Source organism: Pezoporus wallicus, unplaced genomic scaffold (assembly GCF_028554395.1).
Source record: "Pezoporus wallicus isolate ANWC-B61680 ecotype Strahan unplaced genomic scaffold, APGP_CSIRO_Pwel_v1 scaffold_3294, whole genome shotgun sequence".
NCBI lineage: Eukaryota > Metazoa > Chordata > Aves > Psittaciformes > Psittacidae > Pezoporus > Pezoporus wallicus.
Window position 1 is genome coordinate 13,528,270 of NW_026635478.1, and position 17,331 is coordinate 13,545,600.

Below are 17,331 nucleotides of genomic sequence, written 5' to 3' on the forward strand. Positions count from 1 at the left end.
ACAAAGACACCGCAGCTTCTTGTTTCTTTCACTTGTGGGAGGTTGAGCTGTATGAAGTGTTCAACAAGGCCATTATGATTTTGCATTTCAGTGGAACTCCTGCACGTTTTTTGATAGGTTTTTGGTGTGTCTTGTTTTGTGGACTGGCTTTCCAAGAGCTCTTTAGTCCTTTCCTGATGCAGGGTGCCTAGTTCGCCCTATGAACATGATTTATTTTCACTGTGCTGACAGAGTAGTTTGTAAACCATTGAGATAAATCAACTTCGTTTGTCTGCACCACCTTGGCTAGTGCACTGGGAGCAGGATAGCTCAGATGAAAACTTTTGTATAATGTTTTTATTTTACATTAGAGTTCAGCTTTTTGCTTTTTTTTGCTTTTTTTTTCATACAAACTGCATCCTCAGTCCCTTTAGAGAGTTTGGATGATGGTGTCAGCTGAATAATACCTGTTTAAATCAGAAATAAACTCTTGGAAAAAACCCACCAGTATATTCTGCTGTTTGATTATTTGAAGCCTTGCAGACTAAGGTATGTATTTCCAAGCCTGAACTGGCGTGCCTAGGTATGTTTGTGGTCAGGGTGCTACAAGTTGGCTCCTACAGGGATGTGACCTGATTGTTTTTTGCCCAAAAAGCTGTGTGTTTGACCACACTGCAGCTTGGGACTGCCCGTCACAACAGCATGGCAGCTACCTTCTTCAGTTGCTTGAAATCTGCTTCTAAGATGCCTGAGTTTTAGACACCAGGGATGGAAAACAGGCTCCAGATCTGCCAACTGAACACTGGAAGGTGGAGCTACGGAGGAGATGTGCTCCAAATGAACAGGCTTACCACTTTGGTCACCAAACCATGCGGAAAGGTGCAGTTGCATGTAATTGCGGTGGTCCCAACACTCGGTATCCTACCTGCCTTGCTTCTGCAATTGCTTGAGCCTTTCTCTCTTGCCTTTTTTTCTGTTTTTTTTCCTTTAACTGTTCAACTTTGCTCTCTTCCTCCTCTTGGCTGCTGCTGCCTCCTGCTTGCACCACACAAGCACGCAGCCCGCTCGAGAGCTCCGTGCCCTGCCTCGCAACCCGCACGGCGGATGATGGAATCCGGGTGCAGCGCAGCCCCAGCGTGGGATGGCTCAGTAAGTCCTGGGTGAGGGTGAGGGCACGCGGGTGGGATGGGGGAGATGTGAGGAAGAGGAAGGGGTAACCCACACCAGCCGCCCTCCTAACGCTTGCTGCTGCATTAACAGTGTTCCATATAGGTTGGCTGCTGCTCTGTCTGTTATCCCCACTGTCCCCTCCCTCTGTTTTACTCTGGTTTGCCTTTATTCCTTCATCTGGGATGAAATGGGTAGGTCAGCCTCACTCCCCTTCAGATGGTGGTCTTCTTCCTGAGTCATGAAGGGGCATTTCATTCATCTATTGGACTATCCTTTGGGTCTTCAAAGTGCTTCAGGAATTTTGCCACCAGTGCAGTATTATAAATTCAATGAGCTTAAATGTTTTAATTTCCATATAAATGAAACACAAAACCATGTTCCCTGATCATAGAATCATATCTTAGAATGGTTTGTATTTGAAGGGACCTTAAAGCTCATCGAGGTCCAACCCCCTGCCATGGTCAGGGACACCTTTGCCTAGACCAGGTTGCTCTAAGACCCATTCCAACCTGGCCTTGAACACTGCCAGGGTTGGAGCTTAATAACATGGAGAGGTTTGGACTGTCTGCCTCGCTGCTTCTACCAGTACGTGACTAAGCTCAGCCAAGGAGAGCCTCACATCACCTTTGCCAGAGAGACAGTAATGTAAACTAGGAAAAAAAATGGGAAATTGTCCTTCATTAGCAAACTGCGTAAGGATGAGCATCGCGTGCTGAAGTCTGGATGAGTTCTCGGCAGCAGAAACTTTTTACTCCATTGATTTGTTCAGGGTTCTTGGAGTCTTCGTCTCCCATATTTCTTCTCAGTTCAGAGAGGCTGGTCACCCAAGGACTCCCCAAGTTTTTCAGGTTGTTTTTTCCCCTTCTGTCATATGTCAAATAGCTAGTTTTCCCCCAGAGTCTGAGACTGCCTTGGGTCACTGTAACCTCCAAATGGTTGAGTTTGTTGTAGACGGTTGCTCTAATGAGCAGGCTTGCTGTAAAAACATAACAAAAAAGGAGTACTGGGTATGTCCTTCCTGGCTTTTGGGTCTTCAGAGGTCCACAACCATTAGGAACCTGAGTCAGAAGGGATTTAGGCTGTACAGGTTAGGGCCATGGTGTTCACAAAGCCAGCGTTGCACATGTTGCATCTTGCATCTCTAGCAGCATTTTTCTGGCTTGGCAATCAAGATAAATTCAAGGATTTGGGGAACACATCTAAATGCAGGCTGGGCTGCTGTGAAGTTCCTTAGGTCAGCGAGGCTGGGAAAAGGTGAAGCTTGTGGTTTCCTGTCTGTATTCTAGAGATCATCAGAGTCAGTGCTGCGTGGGACTAGTCTGAACTTGAGGACCTTGCACATCTTCTTAAAAAGATGATATGCACAGCACCAAACTTCAGGAGAGAACAGTCATTTTATGTGCTCAAGAGGTTTTGGCTGTCAGCACTAAGTATAGAATTTCTTGCAAGGAGATGGAGATACAAATCTTTTCAGCTTTTGAGAGCCCTATTTAAATTGGGATTATGAGATGCTTTCTACCTCCAGAGAACAAGGAGTACTTTGTAAAGTTCTGGTGCTCAGATCTCTTCATGCAAGGCCAGTCTGACGATGGAAGAAGGGAGTGAGCAAGGTCTGTGCATTGTGCCAAGAAGCTGGAGCTATGGCCAGCAGGCTCACAGCTCTGTGTGGGGATAGCTCTCAGCTGAGTGTATGTGCAGGCATGCTTTCTTCTCAGGCTCAGGTCCTCTTCCTTGCTAGGAGCTCTGTCACTGACTGAAATAGAGAAAATATCAGAGCAGCACTGAATTTCCAGTTGGGGGTTTTTGGGATATCCCCCATCCAAAACTCTCTGTGACAAAAATGTGTTTCTTAAGAGCCTTCTCCCCAGAGGTTCGTGCTTCTTGTCATGCAGGGTTTTGCCTGATGACCCTCACTTGAGGCTCTGTGCGTTGTCCTTGTTCAGCCTGGTAGTGGTACTGCTGCTGTGATGGTTTTAGAATACCGTCAAGGTTGTGTTTGTAGGGAAGTGTGGTGCTTATGAAATCAAAGGCAAAAACTGGAAAAGACAGACAAGTTTTGGCACATGGGTCTGTCCAGGTCTGGAATAAATGTGAGGTGCCTCAAGAAGAGCTGCTGTGAGTTTGATGGGGTTGTGTTGATCACAATGCAGGTAGGAGGCTGCTAGCAAGATGTGGTGGTCATTAGCTGCTTCCTCTAGGAAGGAGGGTAATTATATCCTAGAAACATCCAGCCTTGGACATCTAATAAACAAAGCAAATAAATGTTGTAATCTGGAAAAAATATCAGCTCTGAAAGCTGTGAGTCCTGATTTTAGTCTGTTTATTCCAGAACCGGACCTAGAAATTTGGAAAACCACCAAAGCAGTCTGAAGAAAATGAAGGGATACCTTCAGCAGGTGCCTTTCTCTACAGCTAGATAATGTAGATCTTCTGAATAAAATGCATTGAAATGGCATTAAACGACTATAAAATAGAATCATTAGTATTTTCTGCCCTTGCTTGAAGCTTTATGGAAGCCACACTTAGTTCCTTCTTGGTCATTTGCTATGCCAAGAGTCAGAGTTCCTGTGGTAAGGCTTGAACAAGTGGAAATCCATCTCTGCCATTCTGTCTCTCCAGCCCATGAGCTGGCCTGGGTGGGATACCAAAGGTCGGACACCCAGCTTTGAGAGCAGCCCTCCAGTATTCGCAGGCCAATGGACCTGTCCAGATCGGTGTAACTCCAGCAGAGATGTTTAATTTCTCACACTCAGTAGCCCACAGGTGATAGAAACTGACAGGAACTTTGCTTTGCCTGACCAAGCTGCATGACACCAATTATTCAAGTGCTTCTCTGATTCTTTATTTGGTATTATTGGCTCAGATTTGCAAAGCAGCCCTGTGCATCTCTGCATCGAGTTTCAATCTTTCCTTTTCATTTATGGGTACATGATAAACTTGTCAAAGATTTCCCAGAATTAGCAGTGCAACCTTTAAAAGCCAGGTAAATAGAGCATACAAGACAAAGGAGCCCCGGGTTTCAATAATGGGCTTCAGGATTACGATAACCTGGGTTGATTTTGGGTGGTTTCGTTTTTTGGGTTTTTTTTTTGGTCCAGCTTTGCCTTTTACCAAATAGAAATACTTACTAAAAAATAGAAATACTTATTAAATACTCATGTCAAGGAGGGTGTTATGAACAAAGTAATGTCTTCACCACGTAGCAGATACCACGTATGTGAGCAAGTTTTATTACTTCTTTCTTGTTTTGTTGGTGTGTTTTATCTCCTACCTACAGATTCCTATCAAGCATTCAATCAGAATTTGTAGGCATTTCTAAGTCTGGCTTGCTAATAATTAATTAGGAGGATGGTTACTAATATATGTAGCCTTAACCAGTTTTCCAAGTGACATTCCTCACTCTATGAGTAAACATATTGGTCAAAACTTTGTAGAGATAGGTAGAGATTGCTGGCTTGTATTAACAGCAAGAGGAAAAGCTGGGGATGCCCTTTTTGGAATATCTAATTTATTTAATTGTGCTTGGCTTCTGCTGTGTTGTGGTTGCTGGATGTGGCAGTAACACGCAGCAGGTATACTGTGATTCCAAGTAGCTCATAAGAAAGAATGCTTTAAGTCTGTCTCTACAAATGCTGAGTATACTGTAAAGAAAACTCAACTCCGAGAGTCCAGATCTTTTTCTTCCCACTCCTTGTTTTGGATCTTCATTTCAATGTGATATCAAAGCTGAAGTTTAATCAGTATTATCTCAAAACATAGCCAAAGTTGGGAAACACCTCAAGGTCATTTCTTCTTGAGTACTTTCTGTCTTCCCAGGTTATGCTCATGGTCAGAATCTCTGTGAGAACAGCTCCTGTTGCTGTGCTTCTGGTTCCTGTGAGCTTGAGTGGGAAAGGGGAAAATTGCAGAGTAATTAAAAAAGTGCATAGTGACCGCTGTGGTTTATGGTTCTGTATCCATCCCTGAAGCATCATTATCAGCATCATTATCATGAAATTATTTTCATTCTTGTACAGTTATGGCCATTTTGGGGTTTCTCCAGTTTTGACTGTGGGATTGTAAAACTGAATTCTGAAATCACAGGGCACTTTTCCCAGTTCTTTAGAACTGTTCCCATGTGTTCTGCAGTATCTGAGAGCACAAGAATGAGTAGGACAAGTTAGTCCATAAGGGAGTAAGCAGCTCCTTACTAGCTGTTCTGCAGTGCTTGAATGCCAGTGTGTCAGGTTTACAGATAAGCAGTTGGTCTTTGAAGAAGGAATGTTGCTGAGCTACTTCAGCTCCTTGTCTCTGGGGTGTGTTCATCTCTCTGGGTTATCTGGCATCAGGAGGTAGTGACTTTTGGCCTGTCAGTGTGGTTCATATGTTGTTTTAACCAGTAAGGTCCATGAGCTTACTTGAAGAGAGGTAGATTTTTGGTGTGACCTGTTCTGAAGGACCAAGAGCTGCCAAGACACCCTCACTATTGGGTCTGGAATGATAAGGAACGGAGAGCAGATGCCATCTACATAGGAGAGCTGAGGTGATGGATTTGTAGGTCAGAGTACCATAAGAATGCCAGCCTGGTGGAGAGGCATCTTTGTGAGTGAGTCGTGGATGACCTAGCAGCATCAGTGTCAGCAGCTGGTTGCTGCTTTGCTGCTTCTTCCACAGGCAGGAATTACTTGAAAATCCTTAGACTCTTTTGCTGTTCCAAAGAGTCATGGGAACGTGTGAGTCAAAAATCACAATGGGTTAGCATCATGATCTCCCATGTGCCACGTAAAGTCACAGAAAGCAGCCTCTCAGGGTCTTAAATTTCCCAAATCAACCTCCATGGTGCAAGGAAAGGTGTTGCTGTAGCCTGAGCCTCTGTGTTCTCCTGACCGGATTGAAATAGGTGCTTTAATTGCTGTTGACATTGTTCTTACAGGCAGCCCAGCCATGGCTCACAGAAACCTGACTTCCACCAGTCTGAATGACATCTCTGACAAGCCTGAGAAGGATCAGGTAAGCTTCAGATGCAGCCTTCACATAGTGATGTGTATTGGTTAGGAGCTGAATGTGGGGGAAAGAGACTCTGTACCATGAACCTGAAGCAGAAGAGGGTGAGCAAGGTGAGTTGAGTATTTCCAAGTCCTGTGACTGGATCTTCCAGTTTTTAAGCACCAGCCCTTGAAAACAGCAAGTTAAACTCTTGCAAGGCCTGAAGTAAGTGACTTACATGGCATCTTGCTGATACCCATGAGAAAGGAGGGAAAATAGCCAGATAGTGATGTATTTTAGATCCTCTTCCTGCTGAGAAGAGAGTCTTCAGAGGTTACAGCAAGGCTCTGCACAGGTCCAGCAGCACTTCAGGAGAGTTGAGGAGTCTGAGGGGTGAGATTGAGTTTATTTCAGCTCTTAGAAAACTGGTGCCTGAATGAGGTCTCTGTGCAAATTTCAAGAAAACCTTTGTCTGGGTTCAAAAAGTGGGTTATTCTCAAAGAGTGGCTGTTTCTTTTGGAGAATCTCTTTTTTTCCACTTGTCTTTCAGCATTCTGTAGTCCCATATTTATTCTGAATGCAAATGAGAGTTACTTTGGGAAATTGTTTAGGTGCACATTAGTGCTGGCCAGCTGAGAATGACTCTAATCCTTCAAATGGTGGCTGGTTGCAATCTTCTCTAAGTGCCTTACAGGGTCATGGCAATAAAATCAATAGAGAAAAGTGAGTTAAGAGTAATTAAATATGTGAAAAATAAATACATATATATGCATATAAATAGATATATTTCCATGGAAAGAGAAGGGGGCAATGTGTGTTGCATTCAGAGTTGTAGCATAAATCTGTACTAGTTGGTTGGTTGTGCAAAACATGCATTTCCTTTAAGACATGAAGCCAGATCTGAGGAAGGAATAGAATTGTAAAATAGCTTTTTTTTTTTATTTCATTGCAAAGCCTGCTATATTTAATATTTTAATGCTATATTTAATATTTTAATATTTTATATTTTAAATCCCATTATAATTGGGGTCTTATAGTTAGACTAACGGAAAACTGGGTCTGAATCTTGCAGCAGGGTTTGTAGTGCAGACCCTCCCAGCTGCCCCTCCTGCTGAAGTGTCTCTGGACACAGTAGAACTGGCTATAAAAATAGCTGGTTTAGTAGTACTAATAGTGAAATCTGTTAATAAATCCAGTTTGGAAGTGTGCTCCAAAGTTTTTAACTTCAAATGTAGATAATGCCTGATTGTTCGTAGTGAAAACCGTTGCTTGAAAACTAACTGCTTCCAAAACCTAGTTAATTAGCCCATGTCCTGCTGATGAACTTTGCACAATGGAACCCTTGTACTGTGCGCCTTTCAAAGCTGGCCTGAGAAATCACCTTAGATCTCAGGTTTTGTTACTGATTGACTGAAACTCCTGTCTTGATAAAGTTTGTGAAACTGTGGGGATGCCTGGCAGCTTTCATGAGCAGAACTTAGCATGCCACACAGAAGGCAAGGGAATAATCCATCGTGTTACAACAGGAGTTGGAAAGAGAACAGATTTTCTTTCCCTGACAGCAGAGTGACTGGCTTTCGTTATTTCGGTATCCCATCTGGAAGCTTGACAGTTAATGAGGCCATGCAGTGAGGTATGAGTCTGCTGGAGAAAGAGGCTATCCCAATTTTTATTTATGTATTTGTGTGTGTATAAAAGCTGTGACAGGCTGAGGTCAGTTTAGAACAATTGCTTGGAGCCAGACTGGGAACCTAAGCTCTTTCATCGGTCGCTGTTTTGGCGAAGATAAAGGGGAGTGGTGTATGCCTGTGCCTTAAAGGAAGAAAGGCTTTGAACAAACTTCCATGTACCTTCAATAACTTTCCTGCCTACCTTGATTTTCAGTTCTGCAGTCTTTATGCTAATTGGAACCCTAATGCTTATTGGAATTTTGCAATTAACAGCGTGGCAATATTATAGTTAGAATACTCCTTTAAGCTGTGTTTCATTAGCTTCTTAAGGAGCAGAAAGACACCTAAGTGTGTCTTACACCTAAGGAAATTAGAGCTTCTGGATGCGCTCTCTTCATGCTGTGAAATGTGCTCCTCAGAAGATTTTACCCTTGTATTTCTTTTTCTATCTCTTTGTGGAGCAGTGCTGGTGGCCAGTGCTTTGTAGTTGCAACATGACCTCAAGCCCTCTCTTTTTTTAGTTAGGCAGGGCAGGATTTGTGGTTGTCACCCACATGACAATGTGGAGAGGACCCAAGAGCATGCTGTAGGTCAGCTCTTGCTCTGTACACTCATCGAGCTGGAAATAGCTTTAATGTTTTGAAGCAGCAATATTCTTCAATACTTCCAGCCTACCTGGGAAAGTCTTCTTACCCAACTATGAGCCTCCAGCCTGAGTGATATTGTACTTTGTCCATGCTGAGATGATTTCTTCCATGCTTTTGGAAAAAGACTGGGCAGGTCCTGGGCATCCACCTGCAGCTTCCCTGCTCCTTTCTCCTTGATATTGTGAAGTCCAAGCTGAAAACTGATGTCTTCCATTGCATAACCCTGGTAATTCTTTGCTTGGGATCATTCTCTGTGGAGCCTAACCCAGGAGCAGATCTCTTGGCATACTGCAGCTGCCTCACCACTAGTGAATACTGATTTATTTCCATTCGGTTCCATGTTTACAACAACCAGTGGTTTCCAAGGATAGCCTTTGAGGTTAGAGGCAACAAAACAAGCCTGGAGAAGGTCAGAAGAGGACACCCTGAGAGGAGGAATGCTCTGTGCAGAAGTGTGGGATATGCTGGGGTGCTATCTAATGCACTTTTGGCCATTTCTTTCTTGTCCTGGAGCTGGTTTGTTACTGGCAGCAGTGTTTGAGTGTGGTGACCTGGGCCAGGTTGCTTTGGGGTGGATTGGCTTGTGGTTGGTGTTTTTTAGATAACCCCATTACAGAGTAGTAAGCAGCTGGGACCTCAGCTACAAAGGCAAAACCCCAGTTTGATCCCTTCAAACCCAGACACTCCTTTGAAGTGCGTGCCTGTTGTGGAGCCTGGTCTCCTGAGCTCATTTTTCAGTGCCTGTAGAGAGCTGGAATTGTGGAGTCATTCAGGTTTCAGGTGGGGTGGTTGCCTCTTGGACAGCTGCCTCGCTAGCTGCAGAATAAACCCTGCTAACACGGACAGCTCTGCGATGAGGCTTAAGCTAGGATAGATGCCTTTCTGCTTTCATACATCTGTGCCATGGCAGCACTTGGGTGAGGTGGGTGCTTCTGCACAGCACCCATCAATTTAAAACTGCTTGGAATCTAGCCAAGGGCATAGCAATGGAGTGTACAAGAGAGCACTGGTCAGGCTTAGGTTTTACCTGAAGATCCATCAGGGAATCCTCTTGGAAGATGCACTCCCTGAGGTGTGCAAGTACCTGTTATGTCCAGAGAAATCAGAAAAGATGCTGCTGTTCAAAGGTGACTGCTTGATGGGGGTGGTGGCAGGTGGATTGGCCTCCTCCAGGAACAAAGGGACCCTTTAGTTAGCAAGAGAAGTGAGAGAGAACAAGAACCCTTGGCTTTTCTCTCAGAGGATCCAGTGAGTGAATCTTCTGTATAACAAGGAGCTGGGCTTTCCTTTGCTCCAGGAATGCTGAACCTGGTTAAACATCCCATTCAGCTCAGTGGCTTTCTTACAAAGCTGACTTAGACAGCACTGAGCTTAAAGGACAATATTTGCAGTAGTCCCAAGACACACTGGCATGAGTACAGCCAGTGGTAATAAGAAAAGATACAGCTTTATTAAAATCATGGTAGCTCTCAGCTCTCTTTACTGTATTAAGCATTGTGAGGTTGGTTCCTTCCCTTAGGGAAGGGGTGGTTTTATGCTTCCTTTGGATTTACTTGGCTTTTGATTTTGTTTTGTTTCGTTTCTCTCATACTTTTTGCCTTCTTAATACACTTTCCAGAGTTAATCTTCTTACTGGGTAATCATTAAGCTCTTTCATGAAGAAAATGAACTTAGGAAAAGGCTGGAGGCAAGGAAGGACAAAGGACGCAGGGGCTCTTTCCAAAGGACCAGCTGAAAATGTGCTGCCCATTCCATCACTGCCAGGGCTAAGAGCCATCAGCTGGAGGGGAAGAGGAAGAGGCTCAATGACTGAAAGACAGGGAAGGAACACAGACATGCAGGCTGTACTCATGGACTGGGGTTTCCAAAAGGTTCTCCATTGGTCTTGCTCTCTACATATGACTAGCCCTTGCACTAGTAATTTTTGACAGCTTTTATATATAGATATTTTTGGTATATCTGTTCCAGACTGATGAGGCACTGGCACAGGTTGCCCAGAGAAGCTGTGGTTGCCCCATCCCTGGCAATGTTCAAGACCAGGTTGGACAGGACTTGGAGCAACCTGGTCTAGTGGAAAGTGTCCCTTTCCATGGCAGGAGATTGGAACTGGATGAGCTTTAAGGTCCATTCCAACCCAAACAATTTATTGGCTTTGTGTAATTCCCCTCCTTATATTTGAGACCAGATGAAATAGTTTTGCCATCAGAATAAGTCTGTGTGAAATCAGAAAATGATTTAGAAATCTGAAAGTAATGAAGACCTGGGTTAATTGCAAGGTTGTAATGTCTGCCAAATTAAAAGTGTCATGTTGCTCTTTCTCCCCTTTAATTTATGGAAAGCAAATGATTGCCAAGATGAAATAAGAGGAAGGGCCAATTACCAAAACACAGACTTTGCAAAAATCTTTAACTGTGGATTACTCATTGCAAAGTTTGCATCAATAATATTGATTGGGATGTGCCTGTGACAGACAAAAAGCAGTGCCGTCTTCCTTGATGTCGTACCGCGGCTGCTCGTGGCAGGATGATTGTCATGGCTGGTGGTCTATGGAAAGAGAAATTGATATGACTGTGTTTTACTGTTGCTTTTGATAGTGCAGAGTTAGTTATGGGCAGTGGCAGCACAGAGTGCGGACACCAGAGCCTTACCAAAGCAGCTGTGCTGTTGCCATATTGTTTGCCTACACAGGGCAGATTATTACAGAGAGCTTCCACAGGGATCAGCAAGCCAGAACTTCTGGTTGAGCAAAGGCATGTGTATTTTCCCCAAGAGGGTAGATTTAGATTAGACATTAGGAAGAAGTTCTTCCTTGTGAGGAGGGTTTGGCACTGGCAGGGGTTGCCCAGAAAAGCTGTGGCTGCCCCATCCCTGGCAGTGTTCAAGGGCAGGTTGGATGGGGCTTGGAACAACCTGGTCTAGTGGAAGGTGTCCCTGCCTGTGGCAGGGAGTTGGAACTGGATGAACTTTAAGATCCCTTCCAACCCAAACCAGTCTGTGGTTGTAAGTTAGCTCTTGATTCATGTAGTCTAAATAATTGGAAAATATTTCAAGTTATTTTTTTCATCTTTATCTATGAATGAAAGGGATTGAGGAGAGTCAAGTGCAGCCTTTACCAGGCCCTTTGCTGGACCGTAGGAAGCTGGGGAAGTGCCCAGTGCTGTTTCCACTTCTGGCTCTCCTCCTGTGAGAAATCCTTTGGTCGTGCTCTGTTAAAATGTCCTTGGCAGCTCTGAATGGCCGACTCACTGGGACTTCTTTAACGCTGAAGATGTAAAACACAGGGGACTTGTAAAGGAAATATGCTTTATCAGGGACCTGTTATTACTGACCTGATGAAATAGCATATATAAAGTATAGAAATATGTTGATACAAGGGGAATTTATCTCCACTTTTGAAGGGCTTGTTTGTGGGACAAAGATGAGCTCTGAATGAATATGGTCAGTCAGAGAAAGGCACAAAGCCTTCATGATTTGTTGGGGGGGGGGAATGGGACAGGACGGGACACGGGACTGTTTATTCAAACCAGTGTTTCCATATCAACCAGGAATCTGTGCCAAAGCCAGCTCTCAAGTGCAAAATGAAATTGGCCTTGTTGAGAGAAACCCTTCTGCCTTTCCTTGGGGAATGATGTAGGGGGAGGGCACTGGTGGGGTCCCACAGTGTGGAATGAAATCCAGTGATTAATGGTGGGAGCTGTTTTTCCTGTCTGAATGTCTCCTCATCCCTGCAGTCACAAGCAGACATTCCTGATTTTTAGGTCTGTCAGCCTGGATGACCTACTTTCCCCTCCATGGAGCTCAAATGGAAATTACTGTCTTCCAGTACTGATCACTGCCACCTTTCTGAAGGGAAGAAAAATCCTCTAGGAAGTTCAGTTAACTGGAATTTCATTTACTTTGGCCTTTTTTCTTGACGCAGAGAGCAGGTTTGATTTTGTTTCTCCTGCAATGTATCAGCAGCTCACCTCTAAAGCATTCCTGAGTTCTGTGCATAGACAAAACACAGAGCCTTGAAGGTATCCCCCAAAGTAAGCATTCATGGGATATTTTATGGGATGGTAATCCTAATATATAGACAGATACAATAAAACAGAGACACAGGTTCCAGTTCCTGGGGAATAAGTCTTTCTTAAGCACAAAGGCTCTGTGTGCCTGTGCTGGAGTGTGGGAAGCCCATGATGAAATATGACATGGTGATAAGGTGAGCTTACATAGTCCTACACAAACAGAAGGTAGAGTGAATTCTTACATGGCCTCTGTTAAATAATGCAGCACTCACCTTTTTGTCCCCTGTACCTGGGGGGGTTCAGAGGATTTTTTCTCAGAGCCTCAGTTCATGCTCTTGGGCAGCCACCTGCCAGGCTGGAGGACCCCCTTGTTGCTTTGATGCTGCTCTTAGCTTTGATATAACAGGAATTTAGGGAGCTGGATCGCTTTCCCTGTGATCAGGGACCTTTAAGCCTTCCTTTAGTTACACAAAGAATGACATATGCAGTTTAGCTCATAATGGTAATCTGTATGATCAGTGTTTATTGTGAATGTCCAGGGTTTTCTGTACTTGGAGAGGGGATGAGCTGTATTTAGTGTTGGACCTGAACTCCAGCCCACACCGCCACACCGATTTTGTTTGCTTACTCTTCCTTAGGTCAGTGGTGATCAAATCCGACCATGGCACATAAGGACAAACAAATTCGTCCAGAGATCATAGAATCAGAATCACAGAATGGTTTGCATTGGAAGGGACCTTAAAGCTCATCCAGTTCCAGCCCGCTGCCCTGGGCCGGGACACTTTCCACTAGACCAGGTTGCTCCAAGCCCTGTCCAACCTGGCCTTCAACACTTCCAGAGATCAGTGCCTACATGTTGCCTACATGTTCCTTGCAGGCTGTTGAGCAAAGACTGGAGCATCATTACAGTAATGTGACTAGCTAAAGGGCTTCTCTGATTATAATTTTAATGGGTTTTGGTTAGCTTTGTGTTTCCGGTGCTTCAGCTAATGACTCATTTAATGGAGTTTCCACTCATCTTGGGTATTCTCTTGCCTTAGACAAGCTTACAGACTGCTCTGAGAAGTGTTCCAGGCAGGATCCATGTGTTTGTTTAGCCAAGTGTTCCTTCTCATCCTCTCTTGCTCTTAGTTGTGGGGAAGCTGTGCTCTTAGTTGTGCTGGGTGCTCCCAGATGGAAGGAAGAAACTTTCTACCCTTGACAAAATCATACAATTGTAGAATGGTTTGGGTTGGAAGGAACCTTAAAACAAGAATCCCTGTGAACACAGGAATTGCTTTAATTTCTGACAAACCTTTAGCAATGCTGCTGATCACAGAATGTTAAAATGCATTTAGGGCAATAGCGACTTTTCAGATTGCTGGGCCTTTTTGCAAGCACAGTGGTGGAGAGCTGTGGCCTTTAACATAACATTAGTGGTTGGGTTAGAACGATGCTCTATTTAGCAGAGTGCAGGGAGAGTGAATATAGTGCTTCCAGCTGCATGCCCTCTATCCCTCCCTCCCTGCTCCCAGGAGCTGCTGAGGACTAACATCGTCCTGAAGCTGATTCAGAGGATGGTTCAAAATGGGGCATAAGTGCTTGACTGTACCTTTCCCATCACCTCTCTGGTAAATGATTTAAGAGAGTGGTGAGTGGTGCTGCGAAACCGAATTGGAGCAAAGAACCTGTTATAGAATCCCAGACTGGTTTGAGTTGAAGGGACCGTAAAGCTCATTCAGTTCCAACCCCCTGTAAGGGCCGGGACACCTTCTACTAGACCAGGTTTCTCTAAGCCCTGCCCCATGTGGCCTTGAACACTGCCAGGGGTGGGACAGCCACAGCTTCTGTGGGCAACCTGTGCCAGTGCCTCAGCACCCTTATAGTAAAGAAGTTCTTCTTAATCTCTAATCTGAATCTTCCTGTTCCACAAAGTTGAACATTTATTGTGGATTTAGAATCATAGAATCATAGAATGGTTAGGGTTGGAAAGGACCTTAAGATCATCAAGTTCCAACCACCCTGCCAAGGGCAGGGACACCTCACACTAAACCATGCCACCCAAGGCTCTGTCCAACCTGGCCTTGAACACCACCAGGGATGGAGCATTCACAACTTCCTTGGGCAACCTATTCCAGTGCCTCACCACCCTCACAGTAAAGAACTTCTTCCTTATATCCAATCTAAACTTCCCTTGTTTAGGTTTTAACCTTATCAGTACAGTCCCTAATGAAGAATCCCTCCCCAGCATCCCTATAGCCCCCCTTCAGATACTGGAAGGCTGCTATGACGTCTCCACACAGCCTTCCCTTCTCCAGGCTAAACAGCCCCAATTTTCTCACCCTATTTTCATACGGGAAGTGCTCCAGTCCCCTGATCATCCTCATGGCCTCCTCTGGACTTGTTCCAACAGTTGATGTCCTTTTTATGTTGAGGACACCAGAACTGCACACAATACTCCAGGGGAGGTCTCACAAGAGCAGAGTAGAGGGGCAGGATCACCTCCTTCGACCTGCTGGTCACGCTCCTTTTGATGCAGCCCAGGATACGGTTGGCTTTCTGGGCTGTGAGCGCACACTGAAGCCAGCTCATGTTCGGTTTCTCATCTACCATTATTTTCTTATCTCCGGTTTCCTCCAAAGCTGGAACGACTGGTAGTACTTTTCCAGGCTTCATCCTTGATGCATATTTAATATTTTCTCTGGTGGTGACCCTGACTGCAGCATGCAGGAGTAGGATTGTTCCAGTGTTTTCTTCCCGTTGAATCAATAACTCATGCCTTTTCATGAGACTTTTCCCATTTTTCTACTTCTTGAGTCTCCTGGCAAAGCTCGTTATGGTTTCATAGCCCAGCTTAGTGTTACCCCCTGTTGGTGTTCCTGGCAGTACATCCTCACTTGCCATTCACCCGTAGCCAGGCACACACAGAGCATCTCCAAACATCACCCAGGGCAGGATTTTCCAAAAGCCTTCAACTCCACATTAATTCTGCCACTGCTGAAATAAAAAACAAATCCGTCTGGGATCTGAGGACACTTGGAGTGCAAGCAAGGCAGAGAGGTGAGACCGGGGCTCTGGGAGCTTTCCTGGTTCCTCAGGTTTGCTCCAGCTGACTGCCAGCCTAGCAGAAGGGCAGCCCTGTGACTGCCTAAAGAGATTTCCAGGTGCCAGGAAGATACCAGAAAATAAGTCAGGAGAGGCTGATTTTTGAAACTTACTGGCTGTTGCTGCTGCAGCATTTTCCTGTTGTCAAATGAGAAGCAATTGATGACATTAGCAAGAAGTTCTTTACTGTGAGTATAGTGAGGCCCTGGCACAGGTTGCCCAGAGAAGCTTTGGCTGTCCCATCCCTGGCAGTGTTCAAGGCCAGGTCGGATGGGGCTTGGAGCAACCTGGTCTAGTGGAAGATGTCCCTGCCTAGGGCAGGGGATTGGAACTGGATGAGCTTTAAGGTCCCTTCCAACCCAAACCACTCTGTGATTCTATGATTTCTCCATAGTTGGACCATAGGATGCCTGTTGTAAAGCCCCATGAGCATGCTCACATCTGCTATGGTACCATTACATAGGTGCAGGGATGGCAAGAATAACCGTCAGGCCATAAAGAACTGGTTTTAGCATAAAGCTGTAGCTGTACTTTCGGAGAAGATGTATAAATGAGAGTATCCCTGTCAGCTGACTGATGAGAACAATGCTGGTCTTCTGGTACTTTATTTTAATGGTGATGAACACAGAACTGGACCTCAGATACCATTTGGATGCCTTGGGAAGGACTGGAATTTAATAAATGCAGCTTCACCCCAAAGAAGCTGTGAATGCTCTATCCCTGGTGGTGTTCAAGGCCAGGTTGGACAGAGCCTTGGGTGACATGATTTAGTGTGAGGGGTCCCTGCCCATGGCAGAGGGGTTGGAACTAGATGATCTTAAGGTCCTTTCCAACCCTAACTATTCTATGATTCTGTGATTCACAGGTTGTCTTCTAAGCTCACTTTCCTGCAGGTTAGAGCCCTGCTGTTCAGTAACACCACAGACGCTTTGATGCATTACTAGAAGTGCATTAAACAATAACTGCATAGTTCTGCTTTGAGATACACCCTTTTTTTTTTAAGAAAAAAATCAAGTTGGTTTTCAGATAGACTAAAATTTAGATCTAATGGATGAGAAAGCTTGAAGATAAGCAGTTCAGTTGCACTGGTGTACGCTTACGGTGGCTTCACCAGCTCCTTTCATCCTATTTCTGGCTCAGCTGTTAGTGAAGGAAAAGGCAAAGTTGTAGGAAGAGAGTGAAAGAACACTAGAAAAAGCACTGCCACCCCCAAAACTGCTCACATAACAGCTCAGGGTCATGTTACTGAGGAGAAAGGAGCAGTCAGAGATTGTAAGAGCATAAACAAAGAATTAAGGCTTTCAGGGCATCACGGGAAAGCTATGTTGAAGTAACCTGGGTGAGTAAGGAAATCAGATTACTGGTCATCAGGCAGAAATTCTGGTGTCTTTGTTCAATTTCTTTTACTACAAAACATTTACTGAAATGCGTAAGTTCTTCATATACTGTCATCTGTTTACCTAGGAGCACCTGAGAAGAATCTGTCCTTCCATGAACAATTCACACTATCAGTTTATTAGTATAATATTAAAACCACCAGTCAGTGTGCTCTGGGGCTTCTGAGAACTTGTGGAGCCAGGCTGTGCTGGGAGCTGCTGGCGATTTTAGGCAGTTCTACTGAGGTGGATCGAAGTGGGCCACACCGATTTTTCAGCAGATGAGGCAGGGTGGTTTATGTCTGTGGACTCCAGATGTTAGCTGGAGTTCATTTACTTAAACTCCTGTGTGAGGTTCTTAAAATTTCTCCCTGACAGAATGGCATTCAGAGTTGGGAAGGGTAGAACATCTGCAGTAACTTGGTTATAAAGC

The 17,331-nt window shown here is 44.7% G+C and overlaps 1 protein-coding gene across 7 annotated transcripts in view; it reads left to right on the forward strand.

The window, feature by feature from the left end:
• SLC4A4 (solute carrier family 4 member 4) overlaps nt 1–17,331 on the forward strand; it is a 202,858-nt gene that overhangs the window by 136,309 nt on the left and 49,218 nt on the right. For 3 of the 7 annotated variants that reach the window (XM_057428369.1, XM_057428362.1, XM_057428378.1), the window contains exons 7-8: nt 1,033–1,128; nt 6,062–6,138. In XM_057428369.1, coding sequence (XP_057284352.1) covers nt 1,033–1,128; nt 6,062–6,138 — 173 coding nt within the window. Of the gene's footprint in view, nt 1–511; nt 896–1,032; nt 1,129–6,061; nt 6,139–17,331 lie in introns of those variants that run through there. The other 4 variants (XM_057428388.1, XM_057428413.1, XM_057428397.1 and 1 more) reach the window with 2 other exon arrangements.